Source organism: Budorcas taxicolor, chromosome 5, assembly GCF_023091745.1.
Source record: "Budorcas taxicolor isolate Tak-1 chromosome 5, Takin1.1, whole genome shotgun sequence".
NCBI classification, from domain to species: domain Eukaryota; kingdom Metazoa; phylum Chordata; class Mammalia; order Artiodactyla; family Bovidae; genus Budorcas; species Budorcas taxicolor.
In genome coordinates, this window is record NC_068914.1 from 148,967,853 (window position 1) to 148,984,907 (window position 17,055).

The 17,055-nt window shown below is 45.6% G+C and overlaps 1 protein-coding gene and 1 non-coding gene across 2 annotated transcripts in view; one reads left to right on the plus strand and one right to left on the minus strand.

Moving 5' to 3' along the window:
• Positions 1-16,899, minus strand: part of GALNT8 (polypeptide N-acetylgalactosaminyltransferase 8) — a 50,520-nt gene extending 33,621 nt beyond the window's left edge. Inside the window, exons 1-2 of the mRNA XM_052640632.1 lie at positions 16,675-16,899; positions 2,452-2,782 (exon numbers count right to left, since the gene is read on the minus strand). Of these exons, the coding sequence (XP_052496592.1) occupies positions 2,452-2,782; positions 16,675-16,899 (556 nt within the window). The remainder of the gene's footprint in view (positions 1-2,451; positions 2,783-16,674) is intronic.
• On the plus strand, positions 5,514-5,586 carry TRNAG-UCC (transfer RNA glycine (anticodon UCC)). Its single transcript has one exon. It is a non-coding gene; the product is annotated as a tRNA-Gly (tRNA).
• Positions 16,900-17,055: the final 156 nt, after the last annotated feature.

The window sequence follows — 17,055 nt, forward strand, 5'->3', positions numbered from 1 at the left end:
TAAACAAATAAACGTAATTATTTTTTAAAAAAGACACTCCCCAAGGCTGTTAGGTTAAGTGAAATAAGTCAGACAGAAAAAGACAAGTACTGTATGACATCACTTATATGTGGAATCTAAAAAAAATACAATAGACTAGTGAACATAACAAAAGAGAAAACAGAAATAGACTCACAGATATAGAGAACACACTAGCGGTTGCCAATGTTTTGCAGGCAACACATGAGTAGGGCAAGGGGAGGCACAGATTGTTACTGGATGTAACGTAGGCTCGTGTATGTACTGTACCATATGGGGAATATAGCCGATATTTTATAATAAATGTAAATGAAAAATAGCCTTTAAAATTCTATAAAAATTAAAAAGAGGAAATTTCCTGGTGGTCCAGTGGCTAAGACTCTGCACTCCCAATACAGGAGGCCTGTGTCTGATCCCTAGTCTGGAAACTAGATTCCACATGCCATGACTAAGAGGTATCACAGGGCATAACTAAAGGTCCTGCATGCTGCGATGTAGATCAGAGATTCTACACACCGCAGCTGGGACGTAATACAGCCAAATAACTAAATAATCTTTTTTTTTTTTAATTAAACAGAAAAAAAAAGACACTCCCCACCACCCAGGCTCCACGGGCACACAGCCACACATCTGAGCAGTCAGTTCTCTGCTTTCACATTCCAGATCCCTCTCCCCCAGGGCCTGAGCATGAGATTCTTATCATGCTAAAAGCCCATGACTCCTGCCCTCACTGGAAGCAGACGCCAAGATACAAGAATTCACAGGAGGTAGAGTTTCATGGTGAGTTTTAAAAACAAACCCCAGAATTCCTGGGAAGAGGTTAACATGTGCTGGACCCTGAGGGCATCATCTTAAGTGAAAAAAAGCCAAAGACAAATATTATTGGGTCTCATTTATGTGTGGAATCCAAAAAGAATGAGGGGAAATGAGTTCACAGATGCAAAGAACAGGGACTTCCCTGGCAGTCTGGTGGCTAAGACTCCACACTCCCAGCGCAAGGGGCCCTGGTTTGATCCTTAGTCAGGGAACTAGATTTCACATGCTGCAACTAAGAGGTTTGCATGCTGCAACTGAAACCAGATTCTCAAAGATCTCATATGCCATAACCAAGATGCGGTACAGTCAAATATATATATGTATATATGCTGCTAAGTCGCTTCAGTCATGTCCGACTCTGTGCAACCCCAGAGACGGCAGCCCACCAGGCTCCCCCGTCCCTGGGATTCTCTAGGCAAGAATACTGGAGTGGGTTGCCATTTCCTTCTCCAATGCATGAAAGTGAAAAGTCAAAGTGAAGTCGCTCAGTCGTGTCTGACTCTTAGTGACCCCATGGACTGCAGCCTACCAGGCTCCTCCATCCATGGGATTTTCCAGGCAAGAGTACTGGAGTTGGGTGCCATTGCCTTCTCCATATATATATACATATATATATATATATATTAAAGATACAGGGAACAGATTAGTGGTTGCTAGAGGCAGGGTGGAGGGGTGGGTGGTGAGCAAAGTGTGTAAAGAAGGTCAAAAGCTATACACTCCCAGTTATAAAACAGATAAATCCTGGCGATATAATGTATAGTAGTGTGGCAACTATAGTCAATAATGCTCTACTGTATGTTTAAAAGCTGGTGACAGAGTAAATCTCAAAAGTCCTCATCCCAAGGGAAAAATGTAGAACTATGTGAAACAGCAAATGTTAATCAGATTTATTTTGTGACCATTTCACGAAATATACAAATATTGAACCCTTATGTCCTACACATGAAATTAATGTAATCTTATGAATTATTTGAAAAGACCCTGATGTTGGGAAAGATTGAAGGGGAGGCCTGGCATGCTGCAGTCCATGGGGTTGCAAAGAGTCGGACACGCCTGAGTGACTGGACTGAACTGAACTATACATCAGTTGGGCTTCCCAGGTGGTGCTAGTGGTAAGGAATCTGCCTGCCAAGGCAGGAGACTCAGAAGAAACGGGTGCTATCCCTGGGTCGGGAAGATCCCCTGGAGGGGGGCATGGCACCCCACTCTAGTCTTCTAGCCTGGAGAATTCCATGGACAGAGGAGCTTAGAGGAATACAGTCCATGGGGGTGGTAAAGAGTCAGACACGACTGAGCAACTAAGCAACAGCAGCGTATGCCAACTATAACTCAATTTAAAAAAGAGGTTGACATGTAGGGCACATCAGCCAGGGGGCTCTTTCTGCACAGACTTCACCAGGGTGTGTGCGCCCGCCCTGAGGTACACACACACACACACACACACACACACACACACACACAGAGCCTGTTCCCCTCCATCAGCTGCTGGCTCTGAGTCCCACTAATTCTCCCTCCTTTTTCCCTCCACACCTCTTTATTCTGTGCCCCTTAAACACATACTCCTAGGCACAGACAGGCACACACACTGTCCCCTCCATGTCAGTGCCGTCGACTTACTCAGATGCTGCAAATTCGCCTCTAGTCGAGAGAGTCTGTCCATCACTGTCCAATTAAGTTCAGACGGAGCAAACTGCAGCTTATTCTGGCGGTCCCCCAGGATCAACTCCTGTACAGTCCTCTTGGTGTAAAATATCAGGAGGAGATTGAGAGCGAAGACCAGCAGCAGCCCGATGCTGAGGACTCTGAGGACATTTCTCCTGAGCATGTTATTCTGTCCCTGGTTCTGCTGCTCCCTGGGGGCTGAGGGTAGAGTCACTGCCCAGGCAAGCTGAGGATCACAATGAGCTGAGCCCTGACTGTGCTGGCTGCATAGAGGATACCCTGCCCGCTGAGCCAGATGTTGTCTGAGTAGGAGAGCTGTACCGGGCTGCCTGGTTCTCCCTGGGCAGCGTCAGGCATGCGGAATGTGTCATGGCAGCCGCCCAATGATGGGCAAGTCACCTGGGCACACCTTGTGCAGAAGTCAGGTTACTGCTTGCTCCTGGAGCCAGCGGAGGCTCTTTTCTCTTGGTTCTGTTTGATTTCATTTTGGTTCTGAATGTTTCTTCCCTCCGGTAGGAGCCCTTAGGAGACTCACCAAAAGGGCGTGTGAGGTCTGGACCTGTGAGTGTAGGAGGGAAGAATCCACTGAGTGAGAAGTTTCTGGACCACGTGCTTTTTGAGAGCAAGGATGGTGTCCGAGATGTCTTTTTTGCCAGTGGCTCAGTGGTAAAGAACCCTCTTGCCAATGCCAGAGACACAGGACATGCAGGTTCGATCCCTGGGTCAGGAAGATCCCCTGGAGGAGGAAATGGCAACCCACTCCAGTATTCTTGCGTGGAGAATCACATGGACAGAGGAGTCTAGAGGGGTACAGTCCGTGGGGTCACAGAGAGTTGGACAAGACTGAGCTCGCTTGCACATAGAGTCTTGGAAATTATAGGTCTGTAACAGTTGTCAGTTCAGTGAAACTTCCTGCGAGTTCTACCTAGAAGCAGATGAGTGAGCTGGAGGGGGCCCACTAGGGTAAATAAACTCCAGGTCTCAGCCTCGCTTCACTAGTCACTGCCCAGCTCTGCACACTGAGGTGATAGCCTCCCCTCACCCTCAGCTTCTGGTAACTCTTCTGCCCCACACCTTGTACCCACTATATGCTTTGAACAAATCACTTGATTATCATCATCACAGATTAGCATTTAAAACAGTTCCCCAGGGCTTCCCTGGTGGTCCAGTGGTTAAGAATCCACCTGTCAACGCAGGGGACACAGGTTCAATCCCTGGTCAGGGATGATCCCACATGCTTCAGAGCAACTAAGCCTATGTGTCAGAACTACTATTGAGCCTGCTCTCTAGAGCCCACGAGCCTCAACAGCTGAAATCCGAGTGCCCTAGAGTCTGTGCTCCCCAACAAAAGAAGCCACTGGAATGAGAAGCCCCCACTCACCATAACTAGAGAAAGCCCACATGCAGCAATGAAGACCCAGCAGAGAAAAAAATAAAATAAATAAACATTTTAAAAATAATAATAGTAAAATAGTTACCCAGAGCCCCAAAGTTCAAAGTTCTCAATTAAGGGTTGAATTGCTTCATAATATCATCCGGTCTGTCCCAGGTCCCCAGACACAGCACATGCAGATGAGAGCTGAGGCAGACATGTGGATTAAAGCAAAGACATACAGTTTTAGGAAACGCAGGTGGAAAGAAAAAGAACCAAATGAAAAGTAATCAGTTCTTTTGTTTTCATCAGTTTTTCCCTTGCGTTCATATGCAAATTAGAGTCAAAAGAAACTTAAAACAGCTGATTGCTTCCGTTTCTGATGCAAAGTAGAATGGACCCACTTGTCTCTATTCCTCTCCATTCAGTTCAGTTCAGTCGCTCAGTCATGTCCGACTCTTTGCGACCCCATGAATCGCAGCACGCCAGGCCTCCCTGTCCATCACCAACTCCCGGAGTTCACTCAGACTCACGTCCATCGAGTCAGTGATGCCATCCAGCCATCTCATCCTCTGTCGCCCCCTTCTCCTCCTGCCCCCAATCCCTCCCAGCATCACAGTCTTTTCCAATGAGTCAGCTCTTCGCATCAGGTGGCTAAAGTACTGGAGTTGCAGCTTTAGCATCATTCCTTCCAAAGAACACCCAGGACTGATCTCCTTCAGAATGGACTGGTTGGATCTCCTTGCAGTTCAAGGGACTCCTAAGAGTCTTCTCCAACACCACAGTTCAAAAGCATCAATTCTTCAGCCCTCAGCTTTCTTCACAGTCCAACTCTCACATCCATACATGACCACTGGAAAAACCATAGCCTTGACTAGACAGACCTTTGTTGGCAAAGTAATGTCTCTGCTTTTCAATATGCTATCTAGACTGGTCATAACTTTCTTCCCAAGGAGTAAGCGTCTTTTAATTTCATGGCTGCAATCACCATCTGCAGTGATTTTGGAGCCCCCAAAAATAAAGTCTGACACTGTTACCCCTGTTTCCCCTGTTTCCCCATCACTTCATTGATGGGACCAGAGGCCATGATCTTCGTTTTCTGAATGTTGAGCTTTAAGCCAACTTTTTCACTCTCCTCTTTCACTTCCCTCAAGAGGCTTTTTAGTTCCTCTTCACTTTCTGCCATAAGGGTGGTGTCATCTGCATATCTGAGATTATTGATATTTCTCCCGGCAATCTTGATTCCAGCTTGTGCTTCTTCCAGCCCAGCGTTTCTCATGATATACTCTGCATAGAAGTTAAATAAGCAGGGTGACAATATACAGCCTTGACATACTCCTTTTCCTATTTGGAACCAGTCCTCTCCATTAAGAACAACCAAAAGCTCTGGCCACTGTACATTAGACTCTAAAAGGTGCAGAGACTAGAGCAGACCAGCTAGAGATCTTGAGACCTGAGGAAAAACTCAGCAGTGAGTTCCCCGGGTTCACTTTTCAGCTGAGAGGTCTTAGACTGAACACTGAGAAGTTGCCAACCTGTCCATGTTAACTATAAAAGCACCGAGAAATGCCTGCTGTCTATATTCAAAGGAGTAGTCTAGCAAGATAGAAAAACTTCAAATAATAACTGCCTTACTCCAGGGATTTCTCTGATGGTCCAGTGGCTAAGACTCTGCACTTCCAGTGCAGGGGGCCCAGGTTCAATCCCTGGTCAGGGAACTAGACCCCACATGACGTGCAACTAAAGATCCCACATGCTGCAACTAAGACCCAGTGCAGCCAAGTAAGCAAATTAAAAAAAACAACAACAACAACAACAACAACAAAAAAAAAAAACTGCCCTTCTCCAGCCAAACACCCCTGAAAACCCATTGCATCAGGACCGGTCATCAATAAAGACCACATGGGAAGCCTTCACTTCTACCCCCCTTCTCCAGCTGTGACAAGGGGCACCTTCCACCATCCTCCTTCAGGATGGTGTCGGAGAGCCATAACTTTTGTTCTTGTTCCCTGTGATGTCTGTAAGAACAGCATTGAAGTGTCCCTCCCTCTCTAAGCCAGTGTGGTGTCAGCAGAGAACTCAAGGGGAAACTGAGCTTCCTCCCTCCCCCACAACAATAATGAGGCCTCCCTCCCCCAGGTGTCAATGGAGGCCAAGTGAGAAGCCTAGACTTTCACCCCTACCTGTCATAAAGAAGTGGCATCTCCCTTTCCCCACCAGAGCAGTGTCAGAAAGTCCTGCTAAAACAGAAAATTTAAACAAGATACAGAATCTCATGATATAATACCAAAACATCCAGGATGCAATAAAAAAAAATATTATGTGCCATACCAAGAACCAGGAAAATCTCAACTTGAATGAGAAAAGGCAATCAACAGACATTAACAGCAGTAGGACACAGATGTTGAAACTGTTTTATAAGGGTTTTAAAGCAGCCATTAGAAAAGTACTTTGACAAGCAGTTAACAAATGTGCTTGAAAGAAACGAAAAAAATAGTAAGTCTCAGCAAAGAAGTAGAAAATCTCAGGAAAGAAATAGAAGACATAAAGGAGAACCAGATGGAAATTTTTTAACTGGAAAGTAAAATAAATAAAAATTTAAATGGTTTCTGTCTGTCTGTTAGTCATGTTCAACTCTTTGTAACCCCAGGAACTGTAGCCACCAGGCTTCTCTGTCCATGGAATTCTCCAGGCAAGAATACTGAAGTGCATTGTCATTCCCTTCAATTACAGTGTCTTAAATCCTCCCGGGGAAAAAAACAGTGATTCAGTCATTAATAATGTCTATCTTTTCTTTCCCTTGTGTACAACCTCCAGCCAGACAGCAAACATTTCAGAACGGGTTGCTTTGTCGATCATAAATGCTGACTTCTTAGAAGGAAATTCCAGCCCCCTTCCATACTTCACCACTAAAATTTCTGCTCATTCTATGATCATTAAAGGAGAGTATGTCCTCAGTAGGTTAAACTGTACCCTTTCTTAACCAGTTACAAATATCTGCGTAATTTCAGAGGATTCATTCGTTTGACAAGGAATAGGGTTGATGACAGTGGCTAAGAAAAAGCTGATTTGTGGACTGTGAGCATGTGTTGGAAGGAAAGAGAAAATAAATATCTTGTAAGCGCCTTCTATGGACCAGCCGGTGGCAGGTGCTGGATGCACGTGATCTCATCTGGTCTTCATAGTTACCCCGTGACGGGAGGACTACTACTCCATATCCCAGATATGGAAACAGAATCAGAAGGTCAGGTTGTATTTGTTTCAGTTTTTTAATCATACTTTTTTATGCTATAGGTGGCTCATCTGGTAAAGAATCTGCCTGCAATGTCGATCCCTGGGTTGGGAAGATCCCCTGGAGAAGGGAAAGGCTACCCACTCCAGGATTCTGGCCTGGAGAATTCCATGGACTGTTACAGTCTATGGGGTTGCAAAGAGTTGGACATGACTGAGCGACTTTCACTTACACTTTTTTATGCTGTAGTTTTGGGGATCAGTACAGATAATCTGCAGAGTTTTTCTTTTGCACAGATATCCATGTTCTAATGTCCTTCCTGACCTCCTGGACTGGTTGCCTATGTACTTGTCATTATGGTAAAGTGTATGTATGATGCAGAAACAAGAGCTTCAAGGCAAGAGTTTTTCACTTCAGCTGCTTAGCCAGGAGTGGGACTGTAAGATCCTAAGATGCCTCCCTTCCCACCACACCCCCCTCAAAATCATAAGGTGAGCAAAATTGTAGAGTAAGAAATTCACTTTAAAGATGGTCTTTCCCATCAATAATCAAGAGGCTTAGACGTTTTTCAACCAGAACAACAGAGGAAAGAGAAGCACACTGCAGAATTAGCACTGCAAAATCTAATGCGTTTGTACATAATTAGGAAGAGCCAATGGTGTAATCAATACAACTGATAAACATTTAACTTTGAGAAATAGCAGAACAACAGGATTCCTTGCAATTAATTCATCAGTTCTGAGTGCTTATCAAAGAATAGAGTGGGGCCAAGGGGGGAAAAAAATAGCCTGGAAAATGGACCAGTATCTGAAAGAGATGGGAATACCAGACCACCTGACCTGCCTCTTGAGAAACCCATATGCAGGTCAGGAAGCAACAGTTAGAACTAGACATGGAACAACAGACTGGTTCCAAATAGGAAAAGGAGTATCTCAAGGCTGTATATTGTCACCCTGCTTATTTAACTTCTATGCAGAGTACATCATGAGAAACGCTGGGCTGGAAGAAGCACAAGCTGGAATCAAGATTGCCGGGAGAAATACCAATAACCTCAGATATGCAGATGACACCACCCTTATGGCAGAAAGTGAAGAGGAACTAAAAAGCCTCTTGAGGAAAGTGAAAGAGGAGAGTGAAAAAGTTGGCTTAAAGCTCAACATTCAGAAAACGAAGATCATGGCATCCGGTCCCATCACTTCATGGGAAATAGATGGGGAAACAGTGGAAACAGTGTCAGAGTTTATTTTTGGGGGCTCCAAAATCACTGCAGATGGTGATTGCAGCCATGAAATTAAAAGGTGCTTACTCCTTGGAAGGAAAGTTATGACCAACCTAGATAGCATATTCAAAAGCAGAGACATTATTTTGCCAACTAAGGTCCGTCTAGTCAAGGCTATGGTTTTTCCAGTGGTCATGTATGGATGTGAGAGTTGGACTGTGAAGAAGGCTGAGCACCAAAGAATGGATGCTTTTGAACTGTGGTGTTGGAGAAGACTCTTGAGAGTCCCTTGGACTGCAAGGAGATCCAGCCAGTCCATTCTAAAGAAGATCAGCCCTGGGATTTCTTTGGAAGGACTGATGCTGAAGCTGAAACTCCAGTACTTTGGCCACCTCATGCAAAGAGTTGACTCATTGGAAAAGACTGTGATGCTGGGAGGGATTGGGGACAGGAGGAGAAGGGGACGACCGAGGATGAGATGGCTGGATGGCATCACTGACTCGATGGACGTGAGTCTGAGTGAACTCCGGGAGATGGTGACGGACAGGGAGGCCTGGCGTGCTGCGATTCATGGGGTCGCAAAGAGTCGGACACGACTGAGCGACTGAGCTGAACTGAACTGACCTGAACTGAACTGATAGATTGCAGAACAAAGCAACACAAGAAGGGAGGATCTGTACTCACAACCAAAACATGTCTGGCTTTTTTCTTTTTTAATCACACCTGGTTGTGAGTGTCATCAGAGACCTAGCAAGAAAGTCTTAGCCATTATCATCAGAATGAGAGTAGATGTAAGTTTTATGTAGCCCAGACTTGTCCTTGTCATTCACTTTCATAAACCTTTAAACTCAGTTCTTCAAATGTTATCTGATGGATGATATTTGAAGCACTATCTTAGTTACCAGCTGCCACCTGCCAGCAACAGCTCAGCTTCTGTTTCATTTAGGCATTCTAGTGAGACTTTAAATAATTCAAGGTGAAACTATCCATTTGAAAAAAAAATGGAAGAAGCACTTAAGAAAAGATATTTAGGAATTTCACACAAATGCTGGTTAGTTTGTTGGGTTTGAGAAAGTGGTATCTCTACCTTACATTGAATTTACTGAAGATTCAGCTGAAAACAAAGGCTTACCAGGTGGTTCAGTGGTAAAGCATCCACCTGCCAATGTAGGAGACAAAGTCATGTGTGTTTGATCCCTGAGTCAGGAAGATTCCCTGAAATAGGAAATGACAACCCACTCCAGTATTCTTGCCTGGAAAATTCCATGGATAGAGGAGTCTGACGGGCTGCAGTCCATAGGGTCGCAAAGAGTCAGACCCAACTGAGCACACACATGTGGTTGAAAACATATAAGAAAACACCAAGATCCTTAAAAAAAAAAAAATTCTGGAATCAATGTCTGCTTCCAGCTATGATGGAGTATTTGGAATCAGATTGCCCCTCTGGACAAGACTCTAAAACTGAACAAAATATATGAGACACTGGTTTTCAGGCACTAGTCAACAGTGCCCTGTGATCCCTCAGAGAATGGAAACATGAGATGAGGCCTACATTTACCCCTCATCTCCCAATCTGGACACAATTTTGCAACCATGGCGCAGGATGGTAAGCCCCAAGCAGAATCAGAGAGGAGAGTTTAGGAGTTGCTAAAGCATCTCTAAATTTCAGGGCAGGGAATCAAACAGTTAAAGAAGCTACATAGAAAGAGGGAGATTTCTGAGGAGTCCCTCCAGATTCCCAGACAAGGGAATGAACCCACGGAGAAACTCCACAAGGTCTAGTTAGCAAAATGCTACAGACTTGAGGCATAACAAAAATACTGGAGATCACACAGTCTTGGTAGATACAGGAATTCTGGTTGAGTCACAGAGGAGACATCTAAGTAAAAACGCCCTGAGTATTCTGCTAAGACAGTAGGAAAACTACTGCTTACATGTAACAATCATACCCAAGGATAAAGGACACTCTAATCCCATCAGTTCATGGCAAATAGATGAGAAAACAGTGGAAACAGTGGCTGACTTTATTTTGGGGGCTCCAAAATCACTGCAGATGGTGATTGCAGCCATGAAATTAAAAGACGCTTACTCCTTGGGAAGAAAGTTATGACCAGTCTAGATAGCATATTGAAAAGCAGAGACATTACTTTGCCAACAAAGGTCTGTCTAGTCAAGGCTATGGTTTTTCCAGTAGTCATGTATGGATATGAGAGTTGGACTGTGAAGAAAGCTGAGCAGTGAAGAGTCAATGCTTTTGAACTGTGGTGTTGGAGAAGACTCTTGAGAGTCCCTTGGACTGCAAGGAGATCCAACCTGTCCATCCTAAAGGAGATCAGTCCTGGGTGCTCATTGGAAGGACTGATGTTGAAGCTGAAACTTCAATACTTTGGCCACCTGATGCGAGAGCTGACTCATTTGAAAAGACCCTGATGCTGGGAAAGATTGAAGGCGGGAGGAGAAGGGGACGACAGAGGATGAGACGGTTGGATGGCATCACCGACTCAATGGACATGAGTTTGGGTAAACTCCAGGAGTTGGTGATGGACAGGGAGGCCTGGTGTGCTACAGTTCATGGGGTCGCAAAGCTTCAGACATGACTGAGTGACTGAACTGAACCGAAAACCCACTATGCTGCTGCTGCTAAGTCACTTCAGTCGTGGCAACTCTGTGCGACCCCAGAGATGGCAGCCCACCAGGCTCCCCCGTCCCTGGGATTCTCCAGGCAAGAACACTGGAGTGGGTTGCCATTGCCTCCTCCAACGCATGAAAGTGAAAAGTGAAAGTGAAATCACTCAGTCATGTCTGACTCCTAGCGACCCCATGGACTGCAGCCTACCAGGCTCCTCCGTCCTTGGGATTTGCCAGGCAAGAGTACTGGAGTGGGTTGCCATTGCCTTCTCCGGAAAACCCACTGTAACAGAGACCAAAACAAGTCTCAACAGTATCAAGGTAAGTTTCCAGTATATTGACAGCTGGAACAAAACTCAACATTCTTTAAAGGAAAACACAAACAAGATGCTTTACAAGGATTCATTCACAATGTCAAGGAAACAATTGCAAATTACTGGACGTATGGGGAAGAAGGAAAAATTAAAACACAAGTCAATAGAAACTGACAGAAGCTGACTCAGATGCCATCATTCAAACACTAGGACTTAAAAACAGCTATTATAAAAATGTCCAGGAACTTAAAGAAAGAGATGGGCATATGAATGAAGAGGTGGTGAACTCTTAATGAAAAAAAGTAGAAACTCTAAAAAAGAACCAAATGAGAATTCCAGAATTGAAATTTATAAGTATCTGAAATTAAAAATTTACCAGGTGGACTTAATAGCAGACTGGCAACTTCAGACAGAAAGGTCATAAATTTCCAGACATATCAATAGAAATTATCCAATGTGAAGGAAAAGAAAAAGATTAAAAATGATTTTTAAATCATTTTCTTGAGCTGCAGTCTCTTCTTCCTTGTTTCATTTCCTTTCATGCATCTCTTTGGCTTGTCTCTCTTTCCTTTGAATGTCCAGCTCAGCAGAGAGCTTTCTGGTCTACTGTAGACCGCTTATTAGAACATCTTGGCATCATTCTCCTCCGCATTTGTAGGTTTTTCTTCCTTATTTAATTGCCCTTCTCAGTCTTTCTCTGTGTGTTCCGTGTATTATTTTCCTGCCTGAATTATATGCGGGGCCCTTGCCTTATTCCCCTGATCCAGTTGTTGTTGCATGTTTAGTCACTAAGTCGTGTCCAAACTCTTTGCGACCCCGTGGACTGTAGCCCAGCAGGCTCCTCTGTCCATGGGATTCTCCAGGGAAGAATGCTGGAATGGGTTGCCTGTTGCTTCTCCAGGGGATCTTTCCCACTCAGGGATCAAACTAGGGTCTCCCACACCGAAGGCTTTTCTCGTTTGGATTTGTTCTTCATTTAAGGCTTGGATGGCTTTATCACTAAGCAGCAATATACTCATACCACTGAAACACAGACTTACCCACCTAGCATGTAAATAAGGTAGATTTACCAGGGCTTGTTGTGGGTTAGGCTTTATGGTGCCATGGGCAAAAGTGAATCCCAGTGTGCAGCGGCCTATCCAGCCAATTGGTAACCAAGGCCAAAGGTTAGGCCCACAAAGCCATTGGGTTCCATTGAGCATGACCCAGCGGATTCCAGGGTTATATTTCCAATCAGGGCCTGGCCAATGGATGGACTGGTTGGGGTGGTATATGACCTCAAATGTTCATTTTCATTGTTCAGGTGATAGGCACCCCATATATTTTAGTTCTTTGGGGTCTAATGGATGGTCACCAAACCCTACTGTTTGTTCTTTTTGTTCCCAACATACAGTAGTGGGTGTAATTAATTGACCCTTTTCTGGGGTCATCCAGAAATATTCATCCCAGACTTGGTAGAATTGTTCAACATACCTAGAGGCCTGTCCTCCGTTGCTGGTCAGGGAGCTTTTTTTTCCTTTTTGTTCTTTAAATATGAGGTATAGGCTTTTGTTACTTCTATGAAACTGGTGTTTACATCAAATGTCACCCAATGACCCAAGTCTATTGACTGTAGGTCTGGCTTACACCAAGAGAGCAAGGAGAGATTATGATTGACAAGAGAAAGGAAAGTCTCTTTTTGTCATTCCAGAAAAGAGCAGGGTGGTTTAAAATCTCCTTGGCAGAGTGGTGACACCCACCAAGGAAGTCCATCCATCACAGACAGAGGCATCATAGCCCCACATACCCAGCAGCTGGAGGTGTTGTGGAAGTCCGTGAAGGAATGTGCCCATGAGATGGAAACATTGTCCTCAGTTGAAATGGAAGTTAAATTCAAAATCACATTGAGGGCTGGTGCACGGTGATGACCCAGAGAGATGTTATGGGGAGGGAGGTGGGAGGGGTGTTCAAGTTTGGTAACGCATGTACACCCATGGTGGATTCATGTCAATGTATGGCAAAACCAATACAGTATTGTAAAGTAAAATAAAGTAAAAATAAAAATTAAAAAATTAAAAATTAAAAAAAAAAACCCGAATATCCACTTTCCATATAGCCCAGTAATCATGCCCTTGGGCATTTAAAAAAAAAAAAATCACATTGATGAGGCCAAGCAGCAGGAGTTGATTATGTGGCTTCATCCTGAAGGGGCTCATCCGGGATCTTCTTTTCCTTCTTCTTCTTAAGAATGATCTTGGTCTCTCGAGGGTCAGTGGGGTCCCTCTGCGCAGCCCACTCAGCGTTTTCGGGGTCTGTGTGGTACATTCTCTTCACCCTCATGTGGTGGATCTGGGAAGTGACACCTGCAACTTGAACTGCCATAGGGATGGTTGGAACAACAGTACATGGACCCTTCCAATGTGGGGCCAAGGAGTCATGTTTCCACTCCTTGACCCACACCTGATCCCCGGGCACAAATTCGTGAATCTGTTCCCCAAGGGGGAACAGCACCCTTTCTTGTACAAAGTTAGTTACCTGATTTATTGCCTTACCCAGTTGTTCCATCTGCTGCGAAATCTCATCTCCCCTTACCTGAGGCAAATTTGTTGACACCTGTTTTATTATGGGAGGGGGCCTCCCATACACCATTTCATATGGAGAATAGCCATGGGACCGTGGGGTCATCCTGAGTCTGAGCAGAGCCATCAGGAACAAGTCCCCTCCACAGTCAGGCTCTATGATCCAGCTGGAGAATGTCTCTTTAAGTGTCCGGCTGGTTCCTTCCACCATCCCAGAACTCTGGGGCCTATATGCTGTATGTAATTTCCACTTGATGTTTAAAGTTTTGCTTACTTGTTGTACTAAATCAGCTACGAAAGCCAGGCCGTTGTCTGATCCAGTGCTGATAGGAGATCCAAATCTGGGAACTATCTCCCTAAGCAGGCACCGGGCTACTTCTGATGCTCTTTCAGTCTTTTCCAGGTAGGAAAAGCTTCTAACCATCCCGAGAACATACATACCATGACCAGCAGGTAACGGTAGTGTCAGTGAGGTTTCATTTCAGTGAAGTCCGCTTCCAGGTGCTCAAAGAGCAGCGTGCCTTTTAGTTGAATCCCCAGAGGTTTCTGTCTGTGCCAAGAGGCAGCATTGACCTGTGAGCAGGCAACGCAGTTCTGAGATTCTGTCCTGCATAGGGAAGAGAGGTGGGGAACCAAGAAATAGTTTTTGAATTAGCTCTTCCAGTTTATCATGGCCTAGGTGGGTCACTTGGTGTGTTTGGCTTACCAGAGTGGGTGCCAGCTCCTCCGGTATCAATAATTTGCCACTTGGCAATTCCCACCATCCCTTTTTAGTCTTGATGGCCCCTCCCACTTTGGCTAGTTGGTTTTGGGCTTCATTGTATTTTGGAGGGTCCAGCGATGGTTCAGGCAGCCCCACCAATACGGAAGCTTTAATCGGGGCTTCACTTGTCAAGCCCAAGCCCTCGGCTGCTTGTTTAGCGGTCTTATCTGCCAGTCTGTTTCCCCGATCCTGGAGGGGTATCCTCTTTTTGATGTCCTTGGCAGTGTATGACTACAACACTTTCTGGTTCCCAGGCAGCATCTAATAGGGTCTTAATTTCTTCCTTATTTTTAATATCTTTTTCATTAGCTGTCAAAAGGCCTCTCTCCTATACAGAGCACTGTGTACACATAGTGTGGCAAAAGCATACCTGGAGTCTGTGTCAATGTTTGTCTTCTTACCTTTTGACAGCTGGAGGGCCTGGATTAGAGCATACAATTTGGCCTGTTGAGCGGACCAGTGTGATGGCAGAGAGCTAGCCTCAACGATGGTTTCTTCCACGACTACTGCATATTCCACCAGTCCTTGTCCTTGTTTCACCAGGCTGGTGCCACTGGTGTACAGGACCAAATCTGGGTCCGGTCCGGGATTGGCAGGTCTCTCAAGTCAGGTCTGCAGGCATATTTCCTTGCAATCATGTGAGGGCCCACCTCCCACAGGAAAGAGAGTGGCCGGATTCAGGGCCTGACAAGACTCAATAGTAACATAGGGGTTCTCACGTAATAGTCCCTGGTATTGAGTAATCCAGGATGTTGACAGCCATTTATGGCAATGTCCTCTTAGGAGACTGTTGACCTTATGCGGGACTTTTATGATCAAATCTTGGCCCAAAGTCAGCTCGGTTGCCTCCTGGACCCGTAAGGCAACTGCAGCAAATGCCCGTAAGCATCCTGGACACCCAGTGGCAACATTGTCCAGCCATTTCGAGAGATAAGCCATGGGTCCATCCCAAGTCCCCAAAGTCTGGGACAACACTATAGCCACCTTGTCTTTTTCAGTCACATAAAGAATAAACAACTTAGCAGGCTCTGGCAGGCCCAAAGCGGATGCTGACGTAATTGTACTGGGTTTGAGTTCTATTAGAATTGAGACTTGTTTTGCAAGCCTGGAGGGGTTGTCTTCCGCCCAGACCTCAGGGAATTGTTGAGTTAACTCTCCTGACTGTTTAGCCTGTCTGGTTTCCCTTCCAAGGGATCATGCAACCTCCATTCATCTTGAGGGGTTACCGAGAGGAAGAGTAAATAGGTTGTTGAGCCCACTCGAAGAGTAGGTCTTTCGCTGGGGGGAAAGGTCACTTGTGCCCCTAATTTAGACAACAAGTCTCTTCCCAACAAAGGTACTGGACATTCAGTCATGTATGAAAATTCATGAGTCACTTGGTGTCCCCCGATCTGACATTTCCGTGTAGGCTTGAGACACAAAATCTGCATTTTTCACCATCTGAGACCCAGCAGCCTCTAGATCTATTGGCGTATAAAGTCTACAGGCCTTGAACAGTCTTTCGTGGAACTCCGAGAGTGATTTGCTTTCCCTTTGAATCACTTTGGAGCGTTTTGCCCTATTTATAGGTTTTCAGGCCCCACTCTTGAGACCTTGTAAAATAGCCGCCCGATATCTCTCCAGGTGGCCCCTTCCTCTGTGTTACAGTCCCAGCTGGGCCTCTCATCGGGGTGGCTGGTTCTGCCCACCGCTGCGGGTTTGCAGTACCCTCGGGTGCCATTTCTCTTAACCATTTTCCGGCCTCAGTTAGGATCCTGTGTCTTTCCTCTGCTGAAAAGGGAGACTAGTGGTTGGATTACGTCATCCCATGTAGGGCAGTAGGTTCGAAAATTAGCCTCCATTAGCCTAATCATGGCTTGTGGCTCCCCCGAGTACAGTGGAGTGTTTCTCTGCCAGTTTAATATATCCGTAGAGGAAAATGGCTGGTAATAATAGGCTACAGGGGGCTGATGGTAGTGCCCACGTGTGTCCTGAACCAGAGGCTGTTGTAGCTCTCTGAGGGACATCTGTAGTGGAGTTCTTTCTCCCTGTTCCTTGGCAGAGCACAGCTTCTAATTCCTGTGTTTTCTTCACCCTTCCCATCAGTACTCACCAGGAGCGGTGGATACAATCTAGGAGTTCCGGCTGAGGTGGAATTCTGGGGGCGTTGACCAGAGGTCTCCATCGCTGGGATCGGAGCCTGCCGAAACGGTGGCTCTACGATCTCTGGGAGAGCTGGTGGGAGAGCAGTGGCTGCTGCAGGAACTTCACCTGGCCCTGGATCGGTCATTAAGGCGGCCTCCGGTCCTGGTGGAGCACTGGGAGGCAGGCGCGTCATTATCCTGTACGGGGGAGGGGTCAGGTCATCCCCATCCAAATCCTGTAGAATTTCCCTTTTTATCATCAGTCAATTTTTATGCCATTAATATTTTTCCCCTTCCCATCTGGATACAGAACCTTGTCCATGTAGGAGGGTCTTGAGCTAACCCTGGCC